At 37.5% G+C, this 19,376-nt stretch overlaps 2 protein-coding genes across 4 annotated transcripts; both read left to right on the forward strand.

Moving 5' to 3' along the window:
- Nucleotides 1-9,848: 9,848 nt before the first annotated feature.
- Nucleotides 9,849-11,677, forward strand: LOC125680949 (uncharacterized). 3 transcript variants are annotated; one of them, XM_048920801.2, is made up of 4 exons: nt 9,849-9,917; nt 9,994-10,064; nt 10,504-10,650; nt 10,794-11,677. In XM_048920801.2, exons 1-4 carry the CDS (start codon nt 9,895-9,897, stop codon nt 11,522-11,524), a joined length of 972 nt encoding a protein of 323 aa, XP_048776758.2. In that variant the 5' UTR covers nt 9,849-9,894; the 3' UTR covers nt 11,525-11,677. The 3 variants fall into 3 exon arrangements, with proteins under 3 accessions (XP_048776758.2, XP_048776759.2, XP_048776757.2); XM_048920802.2 differs by having other exon boundaries at nt 9,997-10,064; XM_048920800.2 differs by having other exon boundaries at nt 9,862-10,064.
- A 3,066-nt stretch (nt 11,678-14,743) lies between these two features.
- LOC125680951 (uncharacterized) lies at nt 14,744-17,333 on the forward strand. Its single transcript, XM_048920805.2, has 4 exons — nt 14,744-14,867; nt 14,953-15,014; nt 15,096-15,323; nt 16,367-17,333. The coding sequence occupies exons 1-4, from the start codon at nt 14,842-14,844 to the stop codon at nt 17,062-17,064; spliced, it is 1,014 nt and encodes a 337-aa protein (XP_048776762.2). The 5' UTR covers nt 14,744-14,841; the 3' UTR covers nt 17,065-17,333.
- Nucleotides 17,334-19,376: the final 2,043 nt, after the last annotated feature.

Genomic DNA, 19,376 nt, shown 5'->3' on the forward strand with positions numbered 1-19,376 from the left:
CTCGATTTAAAAACTGACTATACGCAGAACAAGCTCTTGCGTATCGAATCAGTTGAGAGATATCAACACCATATGCAGGTAATAATGGAATATTGCTACATAAATATGGGAAACTGACGATGGGGAAGCTGAAATCATCCCGTTTGTCATACAGTTGAGTTGTTAGTTTGCCGTTAATATCTAATTCCAATAAAATATCTAAGTATGAAGCAGAAGTGGACGACTCTATGGTGTCTTTTATTTCGAGCTCGCAGCGTTAATTAAGATAATGTCTGTCTTTTTTGCATGCCATCTAGCGTCAATTCAGTTAATGACTGTTGGTTTTGCATTGGTGATCGTTGGTTTTGCAACGGAGTCTACTGATTTTATTTGAAGCTGGTTTGTTTTGTTTTTCTGTATGTTTTTTAAAATAATTTGTTCGTTTTGCATTATTGTCTTTTTTTACCCTTTCCGCCGTCCATATTTTTGATGACCTGGTGTAAACAGAAAATGATTTCATATCTCTGGGAGAGTATTCTAATCACACGTAAGACGAAATCATGGAAAAGTAATTAAACAGACATGAGAAATGTGATGGTGTGTTTTAACGAAGGTAGATCTGAAAACTGCCTACCTAAAAAACTACGATATTCCGCTTTTTCAAAAACGAAATCTTTAGACTTTGTCAAAAAATCATAAAAAAGTAATATGGTTGCAAAAGGAAAATCTTTTTCGTATTATTTATTGAAAATAACTTTTACGATGTTATTAAATGCATTTACTTCTACATAAAACAATGCAAAACCGAATAAACTTCGAAATAAGAGACAGTGTTGTGTGATAATCTAATATGAATAATAGAAATATATTATTTTTTTTAAATGGATATATTCCTGTTTTTAGTTCGTTTGCGATTATGAGCTGCACGTGCACTTATCATATAAATTTCTATTTCTGATCTGTGCTATCATTAGATGAAATTCGATGAAAAAGACTTTACTGCGAATTAATTTATTTGTATTGTGAACAAAATCGGGTTCCTATATTGGTTGTTTCCGTGTTAGAGAGTATATTACAACATGGTTTCCGTCCTTAATTGAGTATGCCATGGTTGTTGTATGGCGCGTCAAATTAGCAAAAACTAAATGTCTTTCATTATTTGAAGATATAATCAATTCATTTGATGCACGCAACAATTCAATTCAAGATTTCTTCAAATAGTTAATGAAATATTCAAATTTGAATTATTACGCACATTAATTGAATTGTTGGTAACATTGACAATAATCAGGATTATTTCATATTATATCAAATAGTCCAAATTAATTTTGGGCACAGTGTTTACATCGTTACAATATTTAAATTAAATTTCCTATGCCTGGTCCGAGACTTATCGGTACGAACTAATCAATTATTACACACCGGAAGTGACTTGCATCAACCCACATTGGGATACATTCACGCAGGCCTCTGTAGACATTTCTAAGCAGCCTTGACTTGAGATGAAACGCGAACAATTGGACATTGATTAATATCTTGTATAGTGGGGTCAATTGTAAATGAACTCTTTCAAACAATAAGCAATGTAAGTAATTCTGGTTACTATTCACCCTGTCGCATTTCCTTTGGGGTTGGGGACTGTGGATACCGTTGCGGCAGGTTATGACTTTTTCTGCCCCCAAACCTGGTGTCTTCTTCCACCTGCCATTAAGGGGGGTGTGTGTATCATATGGTGTTTTGTATTGTGACGTCTAAAAGCCAAGTAGTTTAAATTGTTTTTACAAGTGGGGTTCACAGCTTCGAAATCGCTGGGGCACATTCATTTCCCAAATCAAGGGTGGGGATGATACAGGCTAGTGCATGTTTCAGGCAAAGGTAGGGCGGCAATACTCATTTACCCTGTCCATGCTCACTCAAACCAGGTAGCATACAGGAGACGGGGGAGTAAAGGCCCTCCCTTAGAACGTGGTGACACGTTCAGGTCATTGTGGTCCTGGGTATCTTTGCCGAAATTGTGTCCCCTACATGGATAGTTAAATTGGGCTCACTGGTCGGCTCCATAGCTCCCCACAAAAAACTTTTCTATGCGGCCTTTACCACCAGTTTTTTCTGCATGATTATGATTCAATAAAGTATAGACCTTAATCATGTTGTCAATCATACTACCAGAAGGTTGATGGTTTGAAAGGATGGCATTCATGCCTGCCTTAATTCTCAGGTCATGTGTTCAACATTATTTCAATAATTAATTGAATTGTTGTTCTTTTGAAATGAATTAAATTTATAAACAATAAAATTGATGCACCCACTATTTCAATTGAAGAGAGCAATAATTCATTTAATGGGCACATCAATTGAATTAATACACGAATTAATACAATATTCAATTATTGTTCTTTTCAACGGAATTAATTATCTCTTTAATTGAATTGTCGTCTTTAAAAGAATTGATGCACGCATTAATTTCAATTACAAAATCATTGCAAATAATTGAAAATATCTTCCATTGAATTAAATAGATCAGAGAGCAACAGTTGATTTGATACGCACATCAATTCAATTGCGATGAGCACATAAAATCAATTATTACTCTCATCAGTTGAATTAATACGGGAATGAATTCAATTATATAATGAGATGCGCACCTTAGTTAAATGATGAGAACAATAATTGATTTGGTGTACGCATCAATTGAATAAAATTAATATAACGCCTTATATAAAACAAATTACTCTAAGGCGCTTTACAAGGGTAAGAAGAGGAATGCAACGATAAAACACAATTAATAAAAGAATTGGCTTTATGACCATGTCCTGACCTAGGGTATGTTAAATTTACCTACAGAAGCCATTGTGCTAAAATAAACTTAATATACAGCACAACCAGCCGCAAGACATCTGACCTACTGCCCGAATTGAATAGTGACCTTAACCTAATATCTGAATAGACCAGTAGGTGTGTCGAAGCTTAACTGGCTGCCCTGTAATCCCTCATAGGCTGCTTATAAGCTGCAATGACAAGAGTGATACAAGTTTAATATTTATTAATTGGATCAGAAACAGGATGCAAATTTACATATATGGTGGAAAGGGTCGCATGCAAACTTTTTATGGGGAACTGGGGAGGCGGCCAGTGTGCCAGTTTGACTACCAAAGTAGGGGCAACACAGGGGGCCCTATGTGGACATAGGTGCCCGAACCTGAACGAGTCCCCACGTTCTAAGGGAGGTAGAGATATCTGCGCATCTCACCGGTCTCCTGAGTGCTACCTGGTTTAATTAACAAGTGCGGAGCAAGCTTGTAGACCCTCCTACAGTTGTCGCAACATGCACCAGCCTGTAGCATCCCCTCCCTTAGTAGGAGGTGGATGTGGCCCCAGCTATGAACTAGCTGAGAGCCCCACGAATTAAACTTTAGCAACTTATGCAAGAAATTAGTATTTTCTATGAATATCCACTGACCCTTGACCTAGTCTAATGGTCGTCTGGAGGGTACACGTGAAATACCTGCCCCCTGCTTTAGTAGTAGGTGGGAGGAGAGCCGGTTTTGGCGCAGAATTAGTGATCAATTACCCCTACGCACTCCCCAGTCCGCCACAGACATGGAACAATGTCCCCCACAAAAATTTATATTTGTATGTATGTTTTTCCTTTTTTATTTATGCATACTTGAAATTGGAGGCACTTAAACAGTGGGGTGGGCGACGTGCACCCTCGTCGTCGCCCAGGGCCCGCAGGCGCGAGGGGAGAGCATCTATCTCTATGCTCCCCTCTCCGAACTCCCTGTGCACTCTCAAGCAATGGTTACTAAGACCAAGTTATCACCAATTGACACATTTCGGTAATCGCTCTCAACTTGAAGATTACCTGCATTTCCTGTAATTTTCGTGGGAATATTTAAGACTTACAGGATTTCCGACCAGTAATTAGATTGAATTCTGAAGTTGATCATTGCAAAAAGTGTAACCTCGAAGGTAATAAATTAACAAGGTCATCTCAATTCTTCGGGGTGGGCGACATGCACTCTCGTCCGTCACCCAGGCCCTCTGGAGGCACAATGGGAGAGCGTTTTTCTCTATGCTATCCCCTTCGAACCCCCTTGCGTACTCTCAGCAATGGTGACTTAACCAAGAGGTCACTGGTATCACCAAATTGACACATTTTGATAGAGATTATGAAGTTGTTAATTATTTGAATTTCCTGGATTTTTCAAGGGAATAGCTAAAACTTCAGGATTCCTGACCAAAATTAGACTGAATTCTGAAATGACCATTTCAAAATGTGTAATCTCAAAGGTGACGTAAGATTAACAACAAAGTGGTCGCAGTTCAGGAGGACTATAAGACTTGTCAGCTCTGAATAACTCCTATGATGGAAAGCAAAAATTGGACAAAATTTCCTAACACCAATTTAGTAAACCATCCCCCAGTCCTACTGGAGGAAAATTACGTCCCTTAACTGAAACTGGTATACCTCTAAAGGATTCCGATTGATTCTGAAGAGTTTCAGCAGAAAATTCTAGAATAATTTTGAAGTCTGAATTCCGTCAAAAAAGATCTAACTACAAGTCCCAAAACTTCCATAAAAAACTAAGGTAATGATAGCAGAATGGCACATTGCTAAATACCATTTTCGACGATTCCTAAGATAAAACAATAAACTGTAATGGATCAAACTTTTTCGACCGGAAATTCCTCATAAATTCGTCAAACTAATCCAAACGTTCCAGAGCCAGTGAGAATTAACCCAAACTCAGCTAAGAATTAAAATTAAGACCGATTACTCTAGCCAAAATACGAAAATTACCCAGCCCATTAACACCCCTAAGCCTCTACCCTCAAAGCCACACCTCCTCGGAAAAAGTTGGATAACAAAACATGACACTTCCTGACGTGGTTTCTCGACTGCTGGAACCATACAAACTCTAATAAATGCCTATTGAATGAATTATGGAAAGAAAAATTCAACGCCGAATACATCTGAGACAAAACCAGTCAATTATTTACATGAAAATGGAATGGAGTGGGATTGACTTAAAGTTAACTAAACAATAACTTTTGGTTAGGCTTGACATTGAGAATAAACAACAACGAACCGATCAACAATCTGCAAGTCCGAACTGAAATTGAGATTGTGGATAATTATCGGAAACAAAAACTGCAATTAAATGCAACTAATGATATGGAACTAGGGTCTCTGTGCTATGGAAAGTGCTAAATATCCAAAGAACGACAAGGTGAGAATATACTTCAACTCGTACGCTGTGATGCTGGTTCTAGCACAAACCTGAAAAGTGTGTACGAAATAGCATATAGCGCTCCACGTCACGTACGTTGTCGGAATCAGTAAACTATATAAAATAAAAAGAGGCAAATTGCTGAAATAGCAAGAATACCACGTAATTGCATAGGGATGTTAATAATAGATAAGTACTATGAAGTTAATAACTCTGCATAAATTGACCGGTGAGGTCCTTGGTACCTAAAATTGTGATCGTGCGTAGTAAAAACCCGTGAACCCCTGTGGCCGTGAATAGCAATGCCTACCCTGAAACTTGGGCCCAATAATGCCTACCAAGTAAACCTAGCGAGATAATGTAGTGGTTGGCCACATTACAAATTGAACCTTGTGGTAGGTTGAGGTCCGAGCCCCTGGTCTATGCAGTGCCGACATGGCACAATCAGGTATACCTGAACGTTATCCAGGTTCACCTGTGTATGACATGTAAATGAATAAATACAAGTAACGCGACATAATGAACTGATTACAGAATGGGACGAATTAAGAGTAAGCAAGCCTTGGAATTGTAACATGATCTGACTATCTGGTGCCCTTTGCTTGACCGACTTGCTAGCCATGCCTATGAAAGGTCATGAAACCTACGTTAACCAAGTACCTTGAATCATAAATTATGGCATTTTGGCCAAATAGATACAATCAAAATTGTTCTATAGGTTTGCCATTGGGATACATAATAATAGAGCACCGGCAATGCTAGGTATATTAGGTGGTGTAGGACATGACCAGGATATGAATTTACATATGGCGGCTGCCAGAAGATACATACAGAAACTAAGTCTGAGCATGGTATCGCCCTATGGGCTAGGTTGTGCGAGTGCTTACGACAGCCGGTAGAATTTGAACTAAGTGAATATTAAGGAATATCAAATAAATGCAGCGACTCACCATGTTGACACTGAGAAGGGATGGTAGCCTTCATCAGGGATTAGACGACTATCGCCGGCTGATTAGGTACCTCCTGCCTTCAGGGGAGGGGGAGGACCAGCGTTGTCGTGCTTCACTGCCTGGCTGGTATGCCGTCCTTGTCTCGAGCTCCAGTCCCGTGGAGATCCCGGTTAGAAAGGTCCGTATAGGGTGGCACGATAAAAATCGCTCCCCGCAAAGCGGCCGAGCACAGGCCAAAATTTGGACACCCATCGCCGACAGTGGTGACGATTCTATTCAGGTTGACCTTAAGAGGTGAGTAGCGTTCGCCCGGGATTAAACCTCCATCACCGGCTGAATGGGTACCTCCTGCATTTAAAAGAGGGGGGGGGGGTGACCATAATGTTGCCGTGCTTCACTGCCTTGCCCTCCTAGTCTCGGACTCAAGTCCCGTGGGGATCCAGGTTAGAAAGGTCCACAGCACCCATCGCAGTTGTAACTGGCCGTCAAATTAAACCACGGGTCCGAGTCACAGGTGGCACGATGAAAATCGCTGAGGCTGAGGCTCCCCGCTAAGCGGCCGAGAAAACGCCTAACTCAGGCCAAAGTTTAGCAACCCATCGCCGACAGTGGTGACGATTCCATTGTTGGAAGAGATGTTTTATTGTATTGCTTATAGGAATTAGATAGGTCACAGTTCGTTATCTTCACCATGGACAAAACAAATCAAAAACCAATCGATCGGTATTGCTTCTATCTGTCCCTTTTTTTTTGTCTTCATCCTGTTGCTGCACTGGTAAAGGATTGTTTGGCTGCGTATGCGATTGCACGATGTTAATAAATTAGCTCGATGGCAATGGATTGTCATTAAGAAAAACATTTTTCACAATGTTTGAATCTAAGGTTTCTGCAGAATGAAAAGTAAACTCGTTCCCCGACAGGCGGAATTGTAAGGGGCAAGATAGTTCGAACCAGGTTTATTTCGTAAACGGTACGAACTGTATTAGCCAATCTTAATTAATTGTGGACTATTTGATATGTATCAAATAATCTTAATTAAATGAAATTCATCGACAGTATGACATAAGATCTTATATCTGTAAAATTATCAAAATAAAACACTATAATTAAGAACGATAGCTAAAAGTTGTTTTTTTTTTAAATCAATTATATCATCAATTATTTGAGTTTATGTTAATTTGGCGCTCCATATTGTTGAAGTTGTATTGTCGAATACCAGCACACGCATTGTGATCGATAACTTATTTGTTATGCATCACATCAATTTCAGAATGTTAGTTTTATAATTTGATAATTTTCTCGTCAAGTTTAGAAACTGAAGCAGTATTGACACTGATATGAATGCCTGCAATATAACAACATTCGCATGTTTTTTGAAATGCTCACCTAAAGGAATCGATCATTGCCAGTGAAATGTTTTAAACATCATGAATATTTGTTCTGGTCTTTAATTTTAAATCAGGGTAAGAATGAAATTATGTTAATTCATTGATACTGAATAGATAAAACTTTTCTGGCTACCAGTGCTTATCAAATGATACCTGCCGTTTATAGCTCACCTTAGCTGAAAGCTCAAGTGAGCTTTTCTGATCGCCTGTTGTCCGTTGTCTGTCCGTCTGTAAACTTTTTATATTTTCGACTTCTTCTCGAGAACCACTGGGCCAATTTCAACCAAACTTGGCCAAAAGCATCCTTGGGTGAAGGACTTTTAAGTTTGTCCAAATGAAGGGCCATGTCCCTTTCAAAGGGGAGATAATCACAAAAATGCAAAATAGAGTGGGGTCATTTAAAAATATTATTCTCAAGAACCACTGGACCAGAAAAGCTGCGATTTACATGAAAGCTTCCTGATATAGTGCAGATTCAGGTTTGTTAAAATCATGGTCTCCGGGGGTTGGATGGTGCCACAATAGGGGATCAAATTTTACATTCAAATATATAGGAAAAATCTTTTAAAATCTTCTTCTCAAGAACCACTGAGCCAGAAAAGCTTATATTTACATGAAAGCTTTCTAGCATAGTGCAGATTTAAGTTTGTTCAACTCATGGCCCCCGGGGGTATTATAGGACCACAATAGGGGATAAAAGTCTTACATACAAATATATAGGGAAATCTTCTCAAGAACCACTGAGCCAGAAAATCTAATACACTGTATTTACATGAAAGCTTCCTGACATAGTGCAGATTCAAGTTTGTTCAAATCATGGCCCCGGGTGTAGGATGGGGCAACAAGGGGGATAAAAAATTTATATACAAATATAGGAAAATCTTCTCAAAAACCAATGAGCCAGAAGAGCTGAGGTTTACATGAAAGCTTTCTGACACAGTGCTGATTCAAGTTTGTTCAAATCATGGCCCTCGGTGTTAGGTTAAAGCCACAATAGGGGATCAAAGTTTTACATAGATATATATAGAAAAAATCTTTAAAAATATTCTTCTGATGAACCAATGAGTTAGAAGAGCTGAGATTTACATGAAAGCTTCCTGACATAGTGCAGATACAAGTTTGTTCAAAGTATGGGCCCCGGGGGTAGGTTGGGTCACAATAGGGGATGAAAAGTTTTACATAGAAATATATAGGAAAAATGTTTAAAAATCTTATTCTCAAGAACCATTGGGCCAAAGAAGTTGACATTTACGTGAAAGCTTTCTGACATAGTACAGATTCAAGTTTGTAAAAATCATAGCCTCCAGGGGTAGGTCGGGGCCACAATAGGGACCAAGGTTTTACATGCAAATATATATGGAGGGTCTTCAGATATGGGCCAAGGTGACTCAGGTGAGGGATGTGGCGCGTGGGCCTCTTGTTGTTTACACTAGAATGGAAGAACATTCAATTGTAATTGGAGCGTTTCATCGAGGATCGTATCATTTCACGGAAAGTTCGCGTTTAGAAATAACCCAAAATGCCCGAGCATTAAAAGCAAAATCACTTTTGAGATACAAAACACAAAATTCTACTAGCATCCTTAGAAGTAAAAGATAAACATTAACATATATATTTCAATGAAAGTAGACATAACGGCAAACTAACAACTCAAATTTATGACAAACGGGATGATTTCAGCTTCTCCATCGTCAACTTCCCATATTTATATGTTATGTAGCAATATTCCTTTATCACCTGCATATGGTGTTGATATCTCTCAACTGATTCAATACACAAGAGCTTGTTCTGCGTATGGTCAGTTTTTAAATCGAGGCAGGCTACTGACAAACAAGTTTCGCAAATTATATGGTCGCTATAACGATCTAGTTTGCTAATACAACCTATCATAGGGTCAAATGCTGTCTGACGTGTTTCATACCGATTGTTAGACTGTTCGTGACACACTGATTTTGATTACAGATAACTCCGTTTACCTGATCAAGATATAGGGTTTACGGCGAGTGTTGACCGGTCGAGAGGGGACGCTTACTCCTCCTATGCACCTGATCACACCTCTGGTGTTTCCAGGGGTCCGTGTTTGTATGATCCCACCTCTGGTGTGTCCAGGGGTCCGTGTTTTCCAAACTATCTATTTTGCATTGCTTATGGGATTTATGAGAATGTATCAGATTCATATTCCTTTCATACATGTATTAATCTCCAGATAAATTCGTTTAATTTCAGAAACGCCCCTTTTAAAAACAAAACAACAAATCATCTGTGCATCACATCAAAACTTCCGTGCATATCATAGTTTCATTCATATTTGTTTTATTTCCCCCTTTTAATTGCAATCCAAATATGCAGCCTGGAGTCTGTTCAAAGTAAGATAATGATACAATATTACTGTAATAGAAGTATTCTAAATTGTAATTTTCTTGTCTTCTATGATATTTTCAGCAGTGAAGTGAAGGATGAAAGCATATCCCGTTGCTGTTTAGGTTTCCAGTTCATCAATGGCGCTTGTCAGCGTAAGTCCCTGAGCAGTGTTTTATTTGAAATATCTTAAAATGGTTTTTTTTTAATACACCTTGCAGACTATACTGGTGAAATATAGAAAGGATCAATGAAAGCCGTGATTATGTGACACATTTTAAATAAAGCTTTTGTGAATTTTAATTGAAATACTATTTAAAATTTATACATTTATAAACGTTCCTAAACTAATCCAGATTTTGTTTTACTTTAGACGAATCGTGTAGGGGCAAACATTGGTTTCTTTAAATGAGGAAATTGTGTTTCCCTGATTAAAGTGCATATCATAGACGTGTTATGAGAAAACATGTGTAATTCCCAATATCAATTATCCAACTGGATATATAACCGATTTTGTTTTACCTTTGTCATTAGTAAAAAACATTTCTGTTTACGACAATTCTATTAGTAATTATTATGAACATCATTCTAAAGATTGTCCAGATGGCCAGTATGGACAGGGCTGTACGGAACCTTGCCCTAAAGGGCGGTTTGGGGCACAGTGTGCAGGGGAATGTGAATGTTTACCGGAAGACTGCGATACATACCTAGGATGTCCAAAGCACACACCGTCAATATCCGGTATATCGTCAATTACTGAAGAAATAATTAAACGATCGCACGTTTTAAGTATAGTTCATTTTATAATCACTTTATCAAGTGTTACTTACTCAAAACATACACTGGTTGAATTAATATGCAGAAAATCATTCGTCATATTGCAGAGGCTGTGCACGACAGCATAACAGGAGTGACGTATTCAGGCACATCATCGTTCTCAGCGCCAAGATGGCCACCAACGCTTCATTCTTCGACTCGACCGTCAATCTCAACATCCTCTTCACTGGTGATATCCACAGGAACCCTAACCTCGGGAACTACCCAGTATTTGTCAAAACATTGGTCTACTTCACAGTTTGGCTTACCCAACCAGGAGACAAATTCCAAAAGCAACATTTTGATAGTATTAGGAATGGGGGCTGGAATGGTGCTCATGGTGATCGTAATTCTTGTGTTATTAGCACAAAGATTTATGAGGAAGACATTGAGACATTACAATAAAACAAATGATGTAGAGATTACGAATGAAAATGGGCAAGGCGTGCCTGGTGTATATCAAGACATCAATTATGACTTGATGGAAGAATCAAGGAATGGCAGACAGTTGGAAAAAGATAACAAACGATATGAACCCGTCGACAAGGAAATCACTGCTTCAGAACGCGAGGGGCTCCAAATACGCGATGGTAATGACCTAAGCCAGTGTAGGTCAACTTATCTCAACGTTCAAACAACCAACGCTTCTTCGCCTCATTATTCAGTAGGATATTTGGAGCCCATACAAATGACTAAACAAAGAAACAACTCCTATGTAGAAATGATAGAATCTTCGGTCCAAATAAACAGCAACGTATCTGCAAAAGTATACGAGAACAGTGTTCCCATGAAAGTGTAGTGTTTCTTTACTACGATATAACTATAAGAGATGGAAGAAACAAGGGCGTTGAAAGCTCCGAAACTAAGTTGCCCCTTTCCAATGAAACACAATGTATATATTTTATTGTAATGTCTGTTCAACCAATAAACTTCAACTGTATATATCAAGCAAGGAGAAATGAATTTTTTATATATTGTCTTAAAATGCTCAAATGACACACAAGACAATGTAGTTTTTATTGGTCCGACCTCTCTTACCAAAATATAAGCCCTATGACACACAATTGCAGCAACTATTGCGGCACATTTGCAGCAAGTATATTTTTCTATCCTTTACTCTGTGGAACTTTGTAGTATAGTTGCCACAGCGTTCTGATGCATTTTCTGCACACAGTAGTAACCTTTTATATTAATTTTCGTCACGTTTCCGGCAATTGCTGTACATAGTCTGCTGTAAAGCGATTGTACATAAATTACAGTTATAAAGAAGTAATTAGTTTAATTCATAATCATGTACTTTCATGAACAGTGACATTGCAAGTCATCTTTAACATTTCAGATATTACAAGTCAAAACAAAACAAATATTATATAAATATATAACAATGAAAAGGGTAAAGATAACGAGTGATGAGCTATATAAAAACTCCCATAAAGAATACGGAATCAAAAGCATGCCATAGAAACACCAGAGGTAGGATCCGGTTCTGAGAAAAAGTAAGTATCTATTTTGATAATGAAAAAAAGAAAGGTCAGACGCGACCGTAAGAACAGGACTAGAGAAGAAAATTTACCGTTTGGTCACAAACTTGCTGCACAAAATATCTTTTGCATTATTCAATATTACACTTCTCCTCACTATCGTCCCTCGCTTGCCATGATACAGTGTAGTATGTTGTATTTCAAAGGAAACCTATAAAAAGTTCCCCTAACATTCTAAAGCAAAAAATATCAGAAAGGGTTTTTCTTATCAAACAACCATACTTTATTTCTTCGTTATCTCTGTTTAGAAGGAGACAGGGTTCTTAATGTGAAAAAAAGAAGAAAAAAGACAGGAATCACCAGTGATTACAATGTTGAAAAATAGCACATTTTTGACAACACAGAGAAGGGCGAATTAGCATGCGAAAACCTAGCAAGTGCTATACTCCAACTAGGCACCTGACGCTACCTCTGGTATATTGAGGGTTGTGCGTTTGCCCTACTCTTAAATTTGTATTCTGTATAAGAGTTATGAGATTGATCACTTTATGTTATCTTCACCTTTCCATATTGATGATACTAGTAGTTGAATTGTGTATACAATTATGACAAAACCATATGTATGTTCCATAGTCTTTGTATGTATCGAGGGAAATTTGGTTTGTATAAAATTTTAATTTGATAACTTCAGAGACATGCATAATCATCTACAAAGTGTACACTTCCATATTAATTTTGTCATAAATGACATAATTCACGTGCATTTCAGTACCATGATCTTAATGGGTTTCAATTGGATGTTACTCATGTTCCTATTCAGTACGCAGAACAAACTGTATAGTAGAGAAAAAGGGACACTGATTTTATTACCAACTATATTGTGATAACCTCGACTGTGAGTGCGTGGGGGTCATCGACAACTCTCGGACAAACACAAAAAATGTACTTTTATAAAAAGTTACGACCTGACCCATCAAAAGGTTCTCTGCCAATGTAACCGCAAGAAAATGTACAACAACGTGAGATAGGTGAACACGTGAATTCCTTTATCCTAACGACTGTAGACCAGGACAATTTTTATTAACTTCGAAAATCCACAAAGAAGACATGCCAGGCCGTCCAAAAGTCAGAACCATCGGACACCCCACGGAGAAAATATCTAAATTTATAGATTTACAAAAACGAGATATACGTTATCTACAATGTATCAATATACTTCTCTTAACAAATTCACCAATACGTGTGCCATCTTCTATACATGTCTACAGAAATCGTCATCTCTGTAGTTTATACTGAGCAGAATTAGCCTTATCTTTATATCGTCGTCTTTGTGTCAGCTTTCTACTACACACCTGATCCCACCCCTGCTTTGTCTAGGGGTATGTGTTTGTCCTTCTCTTAATTTTGCATTATCTGATGGACTTATGAGACTGATCACTGTTTGTTACCAATAATAACCTGCATAAAGCAATGAAGGAATTGAACATTCAAGAAATACAAATGAGATACCGGAAGTTCAGTCCACAGGCACTTATGTATATATCCACTAACGAAATGCTTTTTATACATGTAGGTAAACAAGTAAGAAATGTTTTTCACATTTATGCTTAGAATTGGAGACAAGCAGACATCCGTTTGAACTAGAAATAAGCAGGATTATTATTTTTGCAAAAGGTGAACCAGCATTATTAATAGCCCTTATGCAGGTCAATTATCTTCTGTGAGCAAACGAAGTATAAAGCATAGGCCAATTTTCACTATATACGAAATAATTAATTGTAAACCCTGTAAAGATAAAGTATTTTTGTACTACATGATTCTTAAGTGGACTTCAAGTGTAACTGCTTAAATTGTAAAGAACGCGAATTGATGTAATGAAAAAAAAATGACAATAGATTTGCTGAAGTTCTGCTACAGGGAATAGAATTCGGAAAACAGCAACTTCAACTTCAAACACATCCTTTGCAGCATTGTCAGCCAACTAGAAGTCGTTATTAAAGTATTAAACGAAAGGCGAAGATAAAGAACAGTGATCAATCTCATGACTCCTATACGCAATACAAAATAGAGAGTTGGGCAAACACGGACTCCTGGATATACCAGAGGTGGGATCAGGTGCCTAGGAGGAGTAAGCATCCTCTGTCGACCGGTCACACCCGCCATGAGCCCTAAATGTGACGTAATCTCGAAAAAAAATTATTTGATAATTTAAGCCACTGAATTGCATTTTTATCATGGTGGAAGAACAACAACCCTTACATAAAAATCTGTTAATGATAAATCCGATCCTGAACATCCTCATTCCAACATGTACCATCTACGTCAAACTGGCCTTTCGAAAATGCGGAAATATCGTCCTATATTCGAATTGTAATCTCAAAAGTCAAAACGTTAACCTTTTTAATAATAACAACATTTCCTAGAAAGTCTTAATGCAAGGTGAAGATAACGAACAGTGATCAATCTCATTGTAAACAAATTGAAAGAATGCATCTATACTACAGTAAGTTAGATGGAAATAATTACAGTTTACATGAAAATAACTTCCTTTTATTATATTCATCACGTTTTATTTATAGACCCCCGCCATTATGGAATATGTTGCACGACTTTAACTTTCCTGTAACCAAACAAAATGGATAATTCCGGAATTTGCGCCAGGTATTATAATAATTTTATTATACATTATACCCTTGTTAATCAATATTAGAGATGAAAATATAAGTATATGCCTTGTCCTCTCTAGATCCAAGGATGGCAGTATAAAATGCTGTGTAAACCATTATTTGAAAGAAAATTCCTGTGTAGGTGAGTTGAACATTGAGAAGGTCAGAAATAGAATCAATGATGAAAAGACAGGTTACAACCATTTTTGTCTCATCTCTTCAGAATGCCCGCTCGGATCTTTTGGTTGGGGTTGTAAAACTCTTTGCCCTGCTGGAAGTTACGGTTGGTTGTGCTCAAACCAATGCAATTGTCTGGATCATGTTTGTGACTACGTCAAAGGTTGTACAACAAAGAACAGAACGGCTAGTACCATTCTGCCTGCTACGACATCGAGAATTCCCACAGGTTCCAGATCAGACATTCAAAGCACGTCAGGTGATAGTTCCACTGGTAAGTTTCTTCGCCAATATGCGATGTTGTCTTCAATTTAGAGATTTGACAAAGTAAACGAGGAATCCTTTTATTCCCTTACCACGTGATAGGTTTAGATAAATGATATAAACCATTCTGAGACAGAAAATAGTCAGCATCCCGATGGTCATAAGGTGATACGAATTTGGTAAACTATTCATCTGACTATATTGTGTGCCCAGGGTCCTTGCTTGCCCTACTCCTAAATTTGTATTCTTTGTAAGCATCATGAGATTGCTCATTTGCAGAACCGAATAAACAAACAGCATGTGTTAGGAATAAGTTTTTAAAGCATACACAAACTTTCTTTGACTCAATTATTAACAATGAAATGGACTAATACTGACAAAAGTTATCATACATTGACCTGTCACATGAACTGAAGATGACGTACGGCAGTAAATACCGATGTCTGACTTTGATCAAAACATGACTCACAGCATTTGGTAACATGTAATATGACATTATTGGAACAATTAACAATACACAAGACATTCTTAAGACAATAATGCATAAACATATTTCACAAAGCAGTTGGATCAGATATGATTGTGTACATAATACTGATAAAGCATTTAAACACATTTGAAACGTTTCGAATCTCTTTAAAAGGTTTCCACATATCATTAACTATATACGATCAAAAGTCGACGCAGATCTCTATTCTATATCACATTTCAAAATTTTAATACCAAAATTTAACAATGAATTATTAATATGCAATTGAACACACTTTTGGTTTTTTTAGGAAGATCCAATCAGCAAATATTTGTAGAGACAAAAAATACTAGACTAAGTATCACAATCAATAAACTCTCAGCGAACAGAAACATTTTTACCATTCTTTCTATAAACACATCTTGTTGAAGGCTAGTATGGACTAGTATAGTCATCAGCAGTTAATCATCTTTGTCCATTTGTTGTCGTTCATTCTCCAGAAACGCTGTATACATTTTCTACAGGCTTTATCATGAAGATATGAGAAGGGTTATATAATATTTCATTTATATTGTTTTATTCAGGTTTGGGGTTGAAATCCACAATGCAACCAATATTTACATCACCAACATTATCAATATCGAATATTATACAGTCAACGTCGACAATCTTAATATCGACAATGACCAAAACAGCTGGGGTGAAACCTGATAAACCCGCGTCCGATTTTGCCATTTTTCTTGTTCCTATTGGGATTATCATTGTAATACTACTTATCGTGATTATCCTACTTATTGCTTGGAAACTCAATTTAGTTCAACGTCACAATCAGATTTTGACTTCAGAGGTAGCTACTTTAAAGAAGATACCTGCAACCGATATAGAATCAGCGAACTATGAGGAAATCAACACTGTATCAGATCGGATTGGAGTTAAGGAAAGCTATCGAAATTTTCACACGATATCTGAGCCAGATGTTTATCAGTTATCGCTCTCTAAGTACCAGGAAATTAATGCAGAGGAAGAGAAAATCACAGAACATTCAACAATGGAAAATGAAGCTGAGATAAACACCTCGGTCATGTATCTCTTACCCACGACAGCTACATCAAAACACACCTATATTGACATTGTAGAATCCTCCCCCGAGATCAGCGAGACGTGGAAAAGAAATAGTGATGATAGTGAGACAGTTTCAGTAACAGAGAAATATGATGATACCATCTGCTCTCCGTATTATGAGTGCATATCATCCGAAAACATGTACTTACACCCCATTTAAAAATTATAATATACGATCGCGAAAAGATGTATATTTAAATATCATCTAGGATAATCAATGTAAAAAGAATAGAAATGTGTTTATAGATTTACCTTACGCGAGTCGAATCAGTTGAGAGACGTAAATATTATATGCAGGCAATAATGGAATATTGCTACATAAATATGGGAAGTTGACGATGACGAAGCTGAAGTCACACCGTTTTTTCAAAAGACTAAGTTGTTGCTTTGTCTTTTATGTCTATGTTCAATACAATTTCCAAATCTGAAGCGGATGTAGAAGACTCTGTGGTATCTTATTTCGAGTTAACAAGGAAATATCGAATCGACATATGAAAGTGAATAATGTTAATAGATAACAGAAGTATCTAAATGTCGAGTTGAAGGCTACAACAAGAGATTTTTTCTTCTCATGTAAAAGCTTTTGAATAAATTTTGCCTCCTATGAATACAAAAACCGGTCAGTATTAAACATAATAATAATAGGTAAGCGGCCCCACACCCCATATCTCAGATTTTTTTTTCAAGCTCGTCTGAACTGAAATCATGGATCCGCCCATGCTTAAAAGGTAATTTGCATTTAAGAAGCTATATTGATTTATAAAATATTGAAATGCCATCATGATGGTATGCAAATCAGGCAGATATGTAAATTATTAGATTTCGAATTGCAGAAACCAAACATGCTTCAGAATCTTGGTTAATATGATTTATATTTTAACTTGAAACCCTTAGTTAAGACCTCACCAAATGCCAACGTGCCTGACCTCTAAGGATACCTACTCAGATGATTGCTGATTCAATCAAATATTGGGGAAACATCCAAATCCCATGGCTTTGCTTGAGGTTTGGGGTATCATGTTATGATTGACTGTTGTTGGCTGAGCACTGGCGCAGTATAAAGCAAGGTGCATGTTTTATTTCAAGCAACGATATAGATATTGACATTGGTTTCACTGACAAATGCTCTATAATTATAACCATAGCATTAGCAATAGGTGTAAGCTTATCATTTAATTTGCTGTAGAGGTTGGGGTCATGTATACAAGCTAGAGCTCCTAATCAATGCTCCCACCACCAATAATTATACGGATTAATGGCCATTCTTGAACGATACTATTCATCATAAGTAACCCAACCTCTAGCCTTTTCTGCTTCCACGCGAATGTCAAATAAATGAGAAATTTGTCATTCCAAGCGTCTATTGAAGAAATTTTGGAGGTTAGCATAGGCTGTGCCACAAGTTGGTTCAGTGTATTCAATGATAAAGAAGATGACTTGTCTTATCAATATAATAGCGAAGCGAATGTTGTGTAGAGTTGGGCAAAAGGGGTTGGATTTACTGGGTCGACAAGGTACCAGTGTTATCCGGTAAATCGGTATTAACATTGTTGACTTGCCGTACCTTGAGATGTTGACATTTGTTCGTTCTTCGTAGCTGTTCCCTTGGCCTGCACATTAAGAATGAGTACCGGAGTCACCGTTTGTGAGTTTGGCTGTTCCGGTGGCACAATACTGACAATAGTTCAAAATATTTCAATTTTAATGGCTGAATTGATGTTTTGCACCAAACTTATCTTATACATGAAAGGTGAAGATAACAAACAGTGATCAATCTCATAACTCCTAAAAGCTATACAAAATAAAGAGTTGGGCAAACACGGACCCCTGGATATACCAGAGGTGGGATCAGGTGCTTAGGAGGAGTAAGCGTCCCCTGTCGACCGGTCCAATCCGCCGTAAGCTCTATATTTTCATCAGGTAAACGGAGTTATCCGTAGTCAAAATCAGTGTGCCAAGAACGGTCTAACAATCGGTATTTGACCCATTGAAAGGTTGCAATGGCAAACAACCATATAATTTGCGATATGCTGACTTGGTAGAACATTTACTGGATCCAGCAATGTATCTTTGCTTGTAAAGGTTTTTATGAAGTTTAGGAATGCGGTATAGGTACGGTAACTCATATTCATCCGACCCTTTTGGGTTTTGAAGAATTTCATCTTTTGAAAGGGCAGTTTGAGTATAATTACGATTACCAAAAGAGGAATTAATGCCAAGTTCGTTAAAAATACAGTTGTAATAATGATTAATTGATTGATTGATTGATTGATTGATTGATATTTTCTGTCACACTCAACATTTTTTCAGTTATTTGGTGGCGCCCAGTTAGTATTGGGAAGAGACCACCGACCTTCCGAAAGTAAACTGGGAAATTTTCTCTTACCGGTGCGAGCTGGATTCAAACCCACGCCGACAGAGGTGAGAGGCCGTGGGATTTTGAGCGCGATGCTCTAACCACTCAGCCACAGA

Source organism: Ostrea edulis, chromosome 2 (genome assembly GCF_947568905.1).
Source record: "Ostrea edulis chromosome 2, xbOstEdul1.1, whole genome shotgun sequence".
Classification (NCBI taxonomy): Eukaryota; Metazoa; Mollusca; class Bivalvia; order Ostreida; family Ostreidae; genus Ostrea; species Ostrea edulis.

What these genes read in the sequence shown, in the direction of transcription:
- LOC125680951 (XM_048920805.2), top strand. Translation starts at nt 14,842, where the DNA reads ATGGATAATTCCGGAATTTGCGCCAG. An exon ending in AATTCCGGAATTTGCGCCAG is followed by an intron (nt 14,868 to 14,952) that starts GTATTATAATAA and finishes TGTCCTCTCTAG; the next exon opens with ATCCAAGGATGGCAGTATAA. An exon ending in GTCAGGTGATAGTTCCACTG is followed by an intron (nt 15,324 to 16,366) that starts GTAAGTTTCTTC and finishes TGTTTTATTCAG; the next exon opens with GTTTGGGGTTGAAATCCACA.
- LOC125680949 (XM_048920800.2), top strand. Translation starts at nt 9,926, where the DNA reads ATGATACAATATTACTGTAATAGAAGTATTCTAAATTGTAATTTTCTT. An exon ending in CATCAATGGCGCTTGTCAGC is followed by an intron (nt 10,065 to 10,503) that starts GTAAGTCCCTGA and finishes ATCATTCTAAAG; the next exon opens with ATTGTCCAGATGGCCAGTAT. An exon ending in GCACACACCGTCAATATCCG is followed by an intron (nt 10,651 to 10,793) that starts GTATATCGTCAA and finishes GTCATATTGCAG; the next exon opens with AGGCTGTGCACGACAGCATA.